This window comes from Ylistrum balloti, unplaced genomic scaffold, assembly GCF_031769215.1.
Source record: "Ylistrum balloti isolate Yb309-2 unplaced genomic scaffold, AGI_CSIRO_Ybal_v1 Utg369972, whole genome shotgun sequence".
Classification (NCBI taxonomy): domain Eukaryota; kingdom Metazoa; phylum Mollusca; class Bivalvia; order Pectinida; family Pectinidae; genus Ylistrum; species Ylistrum balloti.
Genome location: NW_026782064.1, coordinates 2,287,501 through 2,300,442, shown reverse-complemented (window position 1 = coordinate 2,300,442; position 12,942 = coordinate 2,287,501). Strand labels below are relative to the sequence as shown.

The following is a 12,942-nucleotide window of genomic DNA, read 5'->3' as shown; positions in this document are numbered from 1 at the left end:
CCCACATTTGCATACATTACGATACAATAATGTATTTCTTTTTGGCAATGGACAGGCATAAATTAATCTGTAGCACAGAGCTCTTCTTCAGCTGTTGTTATATACTTTCTAAAATTTCTTGACAATGATTTGAATCAAATATAGAAAATTGGAATCAGTGAAAAAATTAGTGAAATATATGCAAAACACTAAGATTTGTAAGCTAGCTTCAATGTTCAAACTGATTTTACTATTTCTCTCTCACAGTGGTCTTTTTGTTGGATGAGGGGGTGGGGGGATTGGAAGGGGGGTGTAAACGATTTTGCACACTTTGTTGTTTTAGTGTTTTGAGGAAGGGAAAGCTAGAGCTATGATTCTGCAGACTTCATTTTTAATTTTATTCAACAGGAAGTTAGGGTTGTAGATTTTATCAAAATTTGTTTGGAGGGTAATGTTCTAATGAGTTCCCACAGCCAAAAAGACATTGACACCTCCAATTTCCTTCTACACACAGAGCTGGAGAGTAGATTTAATATGATACCTCTTACATCCAGGTAAAAAGTGATTACTAGATATAAAGTTACAATGACACACCTAGTCACAAATACATTGTATAAAAATCTGTTTTTTTGTTTATAAATGATTATTTTCTCCTATTCCACCAAACCCTTTACTTTGATGTTATGTTTTTATGACTTCAGAGAAAATATTTAGTGAGGTGATAAATCATTGAGGTGAACTAACTGATTTAAGCATATGTAGGATTAGCCTGGCTAACTGACTTGATAGCCGCACAGGTGTGTGACATTCCAGAATAATTTCGGTATTGACTGAGCCATGTATCACAATATCGTGACCAACAACAGTTCCTTATACCTTTTCCTACATGGTCAGCCATGAAAATCAGAGTCTGGTTTCATTTACTGATGGCTAGAAGATAATTAAGATATTACAACAACCCAACAAACTGTATTACCATTATTCATCATTTCACATCTTTTTTAAAGAGGTATGCTCCACAGGAATATTTTTGGAGGAGCATATAATCACCACCATATCTTTCGGTCCCTCCTTTTGTGTCTGGAGCATAACTTTGCACATAGATAAGCAAGTATCATGAAACTTGGTGTTTGTATTGGACATACTAAGGCGATGTAATGTGTACCAAATTAAGGGCCTTTGACCCCTAAATTACAGAGTTACTACCGTTTGTCAAGATTTTGTGTTAGAATATTGAAATGTGATTTATACATCAGTCATACAGAGGCAAGGTACTGTGTAGCAATGTCAAGGCCCATGACCTCTTAGTACAGAGTTATTGCCCATTGTTAAAACTTTGTTTCATGATCATAGATTTGCTTGCATGAAATCTAGGATCATGAAACTTGGTGTATACATTAATCATACTCAGGAAAGGTTCAGTATACCAAATTCAGGACCTGTTACCCCTTAATTACCCCTTTCTTAAAAGTTTTGTCCATTAAAGTTATTTTTGGGGAGCTCTCATCAGTTTCTGTTACTGTTGAAATTGTTGGGGAAAGTAAATTTGGATTGTTAGGCATTTAACAGTCTCACTCTCATGTTTATCTTTATCATATATATAAAGCAATGTAGCTCAATGTTTGTATTGATATTAGTGACTTATTGTAATTATGTAGGTTTTTTATTTGATTTACGTTGGTAAACTGAAATAAATAAAATTAAGGAAAAAAATGATTCAGTACAAACAGTCTCATATTTGTTGGATGGAAGCCATTTTGATGAGTACAAGAAATACTCTTATGGTTACAAAGACAACTGGTAGTGTTAGTCATGATCCTTTATGAATTATTCCCATGTAGTTATAGCTAAAAAATAATAATGGCATTTCATCATAAATATATGTATTTTTAGACTGTTTGATTGGATTACTATTTCAATTTATGTGAATTAAAATATTTGAAAACATTTGAGATGAAAATATGGTTGTATATAGAAAAGTATTTCATATCCTAGAGTCTGCATAGCATTTTGTGTAAATCGCTTTGCTGGTATATATAATTAGGACTACTTATGTATACTTTTTATTATTTATTGTAAAGTTACTGTGCATATGTCCATCATCTGTCCATCATTCATTGTGGGTTGTTAGTTGTCGGTCGTTTGTTGTCATCGTATGTCAACATTTACTATATATTGCAACTATTAATGAACGACTGAATGGATTTTGATCAAATTTGGTCTAAAGCATTCTTGTGGAAGGGGAACTAATTTTGTGTGAAAGTTGGGTGTGGCAGGAATTGTGGGATATTTTCCAGATTTGAGCTGAGTCATGCTTGCATGAAATGAAATCAGTTTTGCATAAACCATGGGTCTCAGCTCCTTGGGGCTAGATGGGCAGGGCTAAATAGAGAAAATCTATCAATTTCTTTGTTATGAATAGTGAATCTGACCTCTGTTTGACCACAAGACTGGGAGCAATTAGGGAAATTACATCAGAAATTGTTTGTCTTGTTTGAAATTCTTTATTAAATGGCTGAAAAACTGAATTAGCCTGGTGAGTGATGCAGGCCCCCTGGGCCTCTTGTTTGAATGGGGTTAAATGTTTTCACAATAGCCAGGGTCACATAAAGATGGGTGTTAACAGGACACCTAAGGTGGAAAATAAAACACGGAAAAAGAGAACAATGGAAAGAAAGATCAAGATTCCAAATGTTGCAATAGAGTCATGTAGCAGATCACTTTTGGTACCTGTAATGTTCTGTTATTTAGTAGAAGACATGGAAGACATTTAAAACACCTAATTCTGCATGGGGAACACATTTAGTTGTCCCCTTTGAACATGTTATGGAAAGCATCAGACGATATTCTTTCTGCCATGTCAACAGAGAACTCATCCTTGATCTGGAAGGGATGCCCACAATCATTTTTTCTCATACCACACATGGTGATGTACAGTGCATGCATATTCTTTCCTTAATCATACACAGGTAACCTTTTTACCATTTAACTTGAAAATTCAACCTATTTATTACTATGTGTTTAAAAATTCCATCTATGGAAATAAATTTAAGACAGGCTATTTAATACTGCCTCACCTCTGACTCATAACAGAATACCTTGACCCAATATTAAATAATTTTACATAAAGGAGCTGATGTTTATCATAAACACAACAGTTTGGAGCTAGATAGGTAATGTGAATTAGTCATGCAGACAGCTTTTATATTGTGCAATAGTTGAAAATAATAAATCTGGTTGTAATGCACAGGAAGGAGGCATTACAGCAGTTAGGCTTAATTCTAGTTGTGTAATGATGACACCTTATATTGTGTGTGTAATAAAACCATTAAGCTTTCCAAACCTTGCGTAACTGTTACCTATCAATATGTAGTAGGCTCTGTCCATATGTTGTAAACTGTCCATGTGTTGTAGGTTGTCCTTATGTTGTAAACTGTCCATGTGTTGTAAACTGTCCATGTGTTGTAACCTGTCCATATGTTGTAGGTTGTCCTTATGTTGTAAACTGTCCATGTGTTGTAGACTATCCTCATGTTGTAGACTATGTGTTGTGTCCTGTCTATTAGTTGTTTGCTGTTCATGTGTTGTAGTGTGTCAACGTGTTGAAGCCTGTCCATATGTTGTAGGTTGTCCTTATGTTGTAAACTGTCCATGTGTTGTAGACTATCCTCATGTTGTAGACTATGTGTTGTGTCCTGTCCATTAGTTGTTTGCTGTTCATGTGTTGTAGCGTGTCAACGTGTTGAAGCCTGTCCATATGTTGTAGGCTGTCTATTTGTTGTAGGCTGTCTATCTGTTGCATGCTGTCCATATGTTGTAGGCTGTCTATCTGTTGTAAGCTCTCTATCTGTTGTAGCGTGTCAACGTGTTGCAGCCTGTCCATATGTTGTAGGCTGTCTATCTGTTGTAGCGTGTCAACGTGTTGCAGCCTGTCTATATGTTGTAGGCTGTCTATCTGTTGCATGCTGTCCATATGTTGTAGGCTGTCTATCTGTTGCATGCTGTCCATATGTTGTAGGCTGTCTATTTGTTGTAGGCTGTCTATCTGTTGCATGCTGTCCATATGTTGTAGGCTGTCTATCTGTTGCATGCTGTCCATATGTTGTAGGCTGTCTATCTGTTGTAAGCTCTCTATCTGTTGTAGCGTGTCAACGTGTTGCAGCCTGTCCATATGTTGTAGGCTGTCTATCTGTTGTAGGCTGTCTATCTGTTGTAGCGTGTCAACGTGTTGCAGCCTGTCCATATGTTGTAGGCTGTCTATCTGTTGTAGCGTGTCAACGTGTTGCAGCCTGTCTATATGTTGTAGGCTGTCTATCTGTTGCATGCTGTCCATATGTTGTAGGCTGTCTATCTGTTGCATGCTGTCCATATGCTGTAGGCTGTCTATTTGTTGTAGGCTGTCTATCTGTTGCATGCTGTCCATATGTTGTAGGCTGTCTATCTGTTGCATGCTGTCCATATGTTGTAGGCTGTCTATCTGTTGTAAGCTCTCTATCTGTTGTAGCGTGTCAACGTGTTGCAGCCCGTCCATATGTTGTAGGCTGTCTATCTGTTGTAGGCTGTCTATCTGTTGTAGCGTGTCAACGTGTTGCAGCCTGTCCATATGTTGTAGGCTGTCTATTTGTTGCATGCTGTCCATATGTTGTAGGCTGTCTATCTGTTGAAGGCTGTCTTTCTGTTGTAGCCTGTCCACATGTTGTAGGCTGTCTATCTGTTGTAGCCTGTCCACATGTTGTAGGCTGTCTATTTGTTGCATGCTGTCCGTGTGTTGTAGTCTATCCCCATGCTTTAAGACATACAGCTATGTATGTATTTCTATAGGGTATCTATGTGTTGTTTGTTTCAGTTATTCATACAGGAGCTCACATCTTTAATGTTGAACGATACTTTGAATCCTACAACAGTCGTTCTGATGAGGACAGGGACTTATTACGAGCCCTGAATGCACTAGGACCTGAAAACAACAACACTTACCTGAACTTTATCAGGGATGATACAGGGGTATGGACACAATTAATCACCTCTCAACAACCAGAATAATATACTCTGTAACTTTTTGTCCAAATTATTTTTTATCCTTGAATGAAAGGGTGTAAATAGGGGAAATGAAAGACATATACCTATAGGGATTTTAACTAGTGTTGTTTGGATCACATGTTGGCTAAGGGGATTCAACATTGTCTTAGTGAAAGATGTATATTGTATAAGGCAGTTTTGTTTAGGAGAAAATAACGGAAAATATATTCAATTCCAACTTGCTCCTTATGGGGTATTCAGTTTTAATAAATAGGGATTTGATGCGAGTTGTGTGACAAAGCAAATCAAGATAAGGTAACAGAAGAAACCTTCATTATATCTACGAAACCGTAAACTCAGGTTTGGCTGGGACCTGCTTTAGACAGACAAAATAAAGAAATAAAGGGTTGGATGTCACCTCATTTCTTATGGATGAAAGGATTGATTTGGTTGAATTGATCACAAGAAAGGAGTGTTCATTTATAAACAGAATAGGTATGTCTTTAATATAAACTCAGTCAGACAGATATAAGTTAGGAGTTTTATTACAGAAAACTTTTGCTAGTTCTTTCAATCCTTGTACACATGCTATATGTTATATCATATAAGATGCATAGAAGGACCATGAAGGGTAGCAGCCTTCTAGTGATATCTGAAGTGAAAGTCTGTAAAATTGTTAAACATATCAATAAAGATGCATATTTAGAACATTTTAAATTTCTGTAGTCACACTGGGATTCTTTTGGAAGCTAGATGCAATGTGTTACAGTATATGTATTTAAAATATGCATTTTTCCAGTGAAAGAGCATCATCTTATAGAGTAGGGGAGAGACATTTAGACAAGGAAGCTGAAAGATTGTCCTGTAGATTCATATTAATTGGCTTATAAGCCAGCAATGTCAGTGTAGGTCAGGAGTGTAAATCAGGAAGGGTGTCTAGTGAAGTGCAGTGAATTGGTAGAGTGATTATTAAGAAGGTAATGTGGCTTGATTCTATTGCGGTTCACTAGTAAGTGTTTGGAAAGTGATTATTGAAATTAAACACTGCCTTATGTACAGAATTTGGTGTGTGGTCATTGAGATGAGTTATGATAAGTAAACGCTAATTGTGTTCAGAGGGATAGTTGTTTTATGGACAACAAAAAGTAAACATGTGATCACAGACTGAGAGCTGTGAATCCAGAAATGTGGACTGAAAGATGGGAGTTTTGTGTGTGGAGATGTTTGTGTTGTAAATAGAAAAAGGAATATTATATCATTACTCTACAGTGGATAACAAGTCACAGAAAATCAATAGCAAAGTAATAGCAGTCACAGTTTTTTAAAATATTTACTTGTGATATAGAATTGAAGTCAATGTCTCTGTTTGAATTTTAGCTTAAGATCTCTGCGTTAATATTCGTTTTTCATTCTTGGATACTTATAGGATATAATATTTCTGAGTGATGTTGACCTTGGGGTCATTGATACATACAGAATATTATCGCTATTTCTTGAGAAAAACTGGGTGGATCTTTCTCAAATTTCATGGGTATGTTCCACTTGGTCCCTAACTGTGCTCATTTAATTTTGGGAACAGGTGGCCATCTTAGATTTTGACTTTGAAAGTTTGTTATCACTATTACTTGGGATTTACTGCCTAGATCTTTCTCAAATTTCATGTGTAGGTTCCCCTCGGTCTCTGGTTGTTCTCGTTTAATTTTTAGGCTGATCAGAAAAAAAAAATGGCTGACAGATGGCCATATTGGATTTTGACTTTGAAAATTTGTTATCGCTATTTCTAAAGAATTTCTGCATAGATCTTTCTCAAATTTCTTGTGTAGGTCCCCCTTGATCTTTAGTTGTGCCCATTTGATTTTGGGGCTGATCAGAAAAATAACAAGGCTGAAAGGTGTCCATCATGGATTTTTAGCCCACCATCATATGTCCTGCTGTGGTGGGTCCTTAAGCAATTTATTTATCGCTATTTCTTGAGGAGTAGTACAGAATGGCTCTTTCTCAAATTGCATATGTAGGTTCCCCTTGGTCCCTAGTTTTGCACGTTTGATTTTGGGAGTGGTCAGATAAAACAAAATGGCTGACCGGTGACCATCTTGTATTTTTTCAATGAATTTTGTTATTGCTATTCCTTGAAAAGTGCTGTATGGATATCTCTTAAATTTCATATATAGGTTTCCCTATGATGGTCTCTAGTTGTGTCTTGATTTTTTGACTGTTCAGAAACACAAAATGACCAACAGACGGCCATCTTAGATTTGACTTTGAAAGTTTGTTTTCCCTATTTCTTGGGAACTACAGCACAGATCTTTCTCAAGTTTCATGTATAGGTTCCTCTTGGTCCCTAGTGGTGCCTATTTGATTTTGGACTGATAAGAAAAAAAAGGGGGCAAGTGGCAGCCAGCTTGGATTTTGCCTAGTAAAGGTTGTTATCCCTATTACTGAAGAAGTACTGAACGGATCTCTCTGATTGAGAGTTATGTTGACCTTGGGCACATCAATACTTACAGGATGTTGTATTTGTAAATAATGTTGATACTTACAGGATGTCATACTTGAAACACTAAAGGTGGTTGCTGGTGTCAGTGGGATAGTTATAACTCTTGCCCTGATCGTTATGGTAACATCATCTACAGAATTAATCAGGTTTGTATATGTAACCAGAAACTTGACCAAAGAATGGTTATTTATAGTAACATTTTGTTTTGTATGCAATTTTTTTTCAGCAAAATCAAATCAAATATCAGTTACTGTGATGAACACAATCCATGTCATAATACACATGTGGCTTGATATCTAACTGTTGTAAATTTTGTTAGAAGGTCATTTATTCTTTTTTTTACCTTGACATTAATTTGTATGTTTTTACCTAAGATATTTTATTGATTACTAATATCACTGATTTCCAACATGCAGTTTGTTTGTACACATGTATTTACTTTACATGGCAGTGAAGTGAACAGAAATACGCTTTAATCATATTTATTTTGGTAGGATGATGTAAAATTTCTTCTCTGTTTCAGACGATCCTATTTTGAAGTGTTCTGGTTCACTCATCATTTGTTTGTCATATTTTTCATCGGCCTTGTTGTCCATGGTGTCCAGTGAGTAATATTTGATCACATGATTGTTGATGTTATTCAAGAAGTTACGTATGAACACAAACAATTAACCTATTGTGTTATTAAACAATTGCTATGAAAAGATTTCACTCACTTTCAAGTTATATTTTGACATCATGAATTTAAACTATAGACAGAGCGGACTTCAAATGACACAGAAAAGGTTTTTTCACATCACTTTTTTCATCTTGTGATAATATCTATCTGAAATTTGATTCAAACTGTATAATATTTACAGTTCTAGGAAAGACATATTGAATCCATCTATTAAATGTTCTTTATAGTTGTATATTTTGATATATTGTAATATTTTGCAGTTATCATGGTCGGTGATAGGGACTGGGGCAAACTTTTTAAAACAGAAATTTGATTTCATGTACATTCACTTCCTGGAATTTTAATTTACTGTAAAAACATTTCCTGTGTATTTAATTTTGTGCAGTTTTTAATTACCACAAATATAAGGAAATTGAATCCCTGCAAATATATTTTCTGTCTAAGGGCTATTTTATTAGGTCATCTGACCCAAAAGGTCAAGATGACCTATAGCCATCGTGCTTCGTCCGTCGTCGTCCGCCGTGCGCCGTGCGCCGTCCGCTGTGCGTAAACTTTTCATTCAAACAACTTCTTCTCAAATACTAGAAGGTCTAGGGGGCTAATACTTGGCACAGAGGATACTGGCATGGAGCTCTACCAAGTTTGTTCAAATGAATGACCTTGACCCACTTTAAAGGTCACAGGGGTCAAATATGTTAAAATCTTTAAACAACTTCTTCTCATTAACCAAAAGGCTCAGAGTGTAGATATTGGGCCTGTGACATGCTGGGATGAAGTGCTACTAAGTTTGTTCAAGTTAATGACCTTGACCCACGTTCAAGGTCACAGGGGCCAAATATGTTAAAATCTTTAAACGACTTCTCCTCAATAACCAAAAGGCTCAGATTGCTGATATTGTGCCTGTGGCATGCTGGGATGAAGGGCTATCAAGATTGTTCAAATGAATGACCTTGAACAACTTTCAAGGTCACAGGGGTCAAATATGTTAAAATCTTTAAATAACTTCTTCTCAAATACCAGAAGGCCTAGGGGGCTAATACTTGGCCCATAGCATGCTGGCATGGAGCCCTACAAAGTTTGTTCAAATGAATGACCTTGGCCCACTTTCAAGGTCACAGGGGTCAAATATGTTAAAATATACAAAGGACTTCATCTCAATAAGCAAAAGTCTATGAGTACAGATATTAGGTCTGTAGCATGCTGGGAGGAAAGGCTACCAAGTTTATTCAAATGAATGACCTCGACCCACTTTCAAGGTCACAGGGGTCAAATATGTTAAAATATACAAACGACTTCTTCTCAACAAGCAAAAGTCCATGAGTGCTGATATTGGGCCTGTAAGATGCTTGGAGGAGAGGCTACCAAGTTTGTTCAAATGAATGACCTCAACCCACTTTCTAGGTTTGGCTTGCTTTTTGTCAGATGACCGTTAAGGCCCATGGGCCTCTTGTTTAGTACAAACATTCATAATATTTATAGAGGCTTCATATCAGATCTTAAATTATTTCTGAAATGGTTTCTTTGTTGTTATTTTATCAGATATTTTATGGATGAAGACAAATCCTAAAGCAATGTTTCCTTTGGTTTTTCAAAGACAAATATCTTTGTTTCAGGGGTATTTTGAGGTGCCAGTTTGTTTTATACTGACAAATATCTTTGTTTCAGGGGTGTTGTAAGGCGCCAGTCAAACACAGATGTCCATAACCCAGAGCAATGTTTCCAAAGGTTTAATGAATGGAATCAAATCGATGAATGTCCAAACCCTGTGTTTGAAGGACTTCCAGCCAATGTAAGTTCTGCTTGTTGTGTTGGCATTGCCTGTTTATTTATTATAAGTCCTACACAGGTGTGTAAGTCCTACTCAGATGTGTAAGTTCTACTCAGGTGTGTAAGTCCTACTCAGGTGTGTAAGTCCTACTCAGATGTGTAAGTTCTACTCAGGTGTGTAAGTTCTACTCAGGTGTGTAAGTCCTACTCGGGTGTCTTAGACACAATTTGTTGGCAAGTCCTACTCAGGTGTGTAAGTCCTACTCAGGTGTGTAAGTCCTACTCAGGTGTGTAAGTCCGTGTGTAAGTCCTACTCAGGTGTGTAAGTCAGCATGTCATGTTTATGTGTCTCAGACACAAATTTTGAGTAACTACTGTTCTGGCTGTTTCTCATGTTGCAGACAATTGACTTCGGTTTTTGATAGATAATCTATATTCTTGTATTGTTGGTTGAAAAAATTTTGTTCTGTTTGTGAAATTCCATACGTATTTTATACTAAAGATACATATATATGTAAGAATTTTAATAACCTCATATTATAGAGAAATCTGTTTATGTTGCCATTATTGTTATGCTGCATCAGTTATCAGTACAATTATCCTAGTTTTGTTAATGAATTCAACACAAAAGCATTAATGAAAGTGTTTTTATCAGGCCTGGAAGTGGACCCTTGGACCTGCTCTGCTCTATGTTATAGAGAGGATCATACGATTCTACAGAAGTCAACAGAGGGTAGTGATTACAAAGGTGAGTTTTACGTTATATTGATTAATTTAGACAATTATGTTAACATGTAGACACTGGCATGTAAGCATACACCTGATACCATATAGCAGGGTTTTATTTTTGGATGGGATTGGAGTAAAAAGTTTGCTGTAACATGTTCATTAAGAATGATATAGTTAAATTTCATGACCATGATACAAGTTAACGATAATACTTTAATTTCTCGAAAATATGTAATTTGCGGTTTATAAGTAAAACTCCTGTATGATTCCATGACAATTAACAACATTGTAATAACAATGTATTCTGTGCCATTAACAAATAGTTAGTATCATGAACCATTTAATCTGTTTCATGTAATAGTAATTATTAAAATATCCTTCCAAGTGGCTGATTCAGCTGGTGACAATACCAATATAGCAACAATCTTTACTAAGTTTAACATTGTGAGTAATATCTATATGTGTCTTAAAAAATTATGGATTAACTTTTTGGGATCAGATCAATACCTGCAAAATAGAGGAGTTATTGTCCATGTAAAAAATGCTGGCTCTGCTATCTGGTGATGATATTGGAGACTTGTACGACTAGCCGTGGGCTCAGGTGTGATCTATTTCAGATTTGAAAATATATGAGACTAGAGGAGTTAATCTGTAATGGAGGTCATTATTGTACTTATGCTGAAATAAGCCCAGACAGCCAACAGACAAAGTCCTATTCAAAGTCAGGGGTTGGGCTTATTACAGGAAAATACATCAAGGGGATCAACATATAAAGTCTAACCCAAGGGCAGGGGTCAGCTTCTTACAGGTCACCAGGGGTCAACAATTTTTTTTTATTCTAAGTCAGGGGGTTGGCTTATTAAAGAATAATAAGTACAGAGGACTTACATTTAAAATCTTGAGTCAAAGTCCTGAGGTGGGCTTATTACAGGACAATAAATCCAGAGGGCCAACATATTAAGTCTAGCTCAAAGTCAGGGTGTCTGAGTGGGCTATTTCAGGACAATCAAACTGTATATTTGTTTGTAACTATGCTGAGCAGCAATCGATCTTGGTGGGCTTATTGCCAGGCAAGAGCTTATACTGCCTAATGAATAAAGTGTTTCTGTTTAAGATGCCCTGTCATTAATTGTTCAATAATATGTTAATGTGTTGATTTCACCTGTACAGGTGGTGAAGCATCCATCAAAGGTGTTCCAGCTACAGATGCAGAGGAAGGGTTTTAAGATGAGTCAAGGGCAGTACATATTCCTTCATTGTCCTTCAATATCAAAACTAGAGTGGCATCCCTTCACTCTCACATCTGTAAGTATCATGTATTATCAGTAAATGTGTAGCCTCTCTTCTACCAGGTCTCATGATAGTTGTAGGTGTCACATGGAAGTTTTTATTATACCAAATATTAATTTCCCCGTTACTACAGACAGATTTGACAATGAGAGCTTCTACAGTAGATGATCATTGCATACAGTTATGGTATGAAAGATACTCTCCTTGTGGTCAAGGTCACATATAAAGGTCAAAGGTCAGAATCATTTGAACTGTTTTCACTGTAAATGTCTGGATTAAACTTGAAAAATAGCAAAGAACATGTCTGGTCATGTGAATGATTATGTGTTCTGTTGGCAGGCTCCTGAAGATGATTATTTCTCTGTTCATATCCGACGAGTGGGAGACTGGACAGAAGCGCTGGCCAAGGCTTGTCATGTGGATGATACAGAAGTCCAGGAGCAATGGAAGCTTCCTCGGTAGTGTACATATATACAGGCATTAGAACACAAAGAAAACAAGAACCTGGTACAGTACTACACACACACACATATATATATATAGAGAGAGATACTAAAGAAAACAAGAACCTGGTACAGTACTACACACACACACACATATATATATAGAGAGATACTAAAGAAAACAAGAACCTGGTACAGTACTACACACACACACATATATATATAGAGAGAGATACTAAAGAAAACAAGAACCTGGTACAGTACTACACACACACACATATATATATAGAGAGATACTAAAGAAAACAAGAACCTGGTACAGTACTACACACACACACACACATATATATATAGAGAGATACTAAAGAAAACAAGAACCTGGTACAGTACTACACACACACATATATATATATAGAGAGAGATACACAAGAACCTGGTACAGTACTACACACACACACATATATATATAGAGAGAGATACTAAAGAAAACAAGAACCTGGTACAGTACTACACACACACATATATATATATAGAGAGAGATA

At 36.3% G+C, this 12,942-nt stretch overlaps 1 protein-coding gene across 1 annotated transcript in view; it reads left to right on the top strand.

Annotated features, from left to right (window-relative positions):
- LOC132547667 (cytochrome b-245 heavy chain-like) overlaps nt 1-12,942 on the top strand; it is a 35,453-nt gene that overhangs the window by 12,202 nt on the left and 10,309 nt on the right. The window contains exons 5-11 of the mRNA XM_060211454.1: nt 4,826-4,980; nt 7,538-7,638; nt 8,016-8,096; nt 9,837-9,960; nt 10,594-10,686; nt 11,838-11,972; nt 12,297-12,415. Coding sequence (XP_060067437.1) covers nt 4,826-4,980; nt 7,538-7,638; nt 8,016-8,096; nt 9,837-9,960; nt 10,594-10,686; nt 11,838-11,972; nt 12,297-12,415 — 808 coding nt within the window. The remainder of the gene's footprint in view (nt 1-4,825; nt 4,981-7,537; nt 7,639-8,015; nt 8,097-9,836; nt 9,961-10,593; nt 10,687-11,837; nt 11,973-12,296; nt 12,416-12,942) is intronic.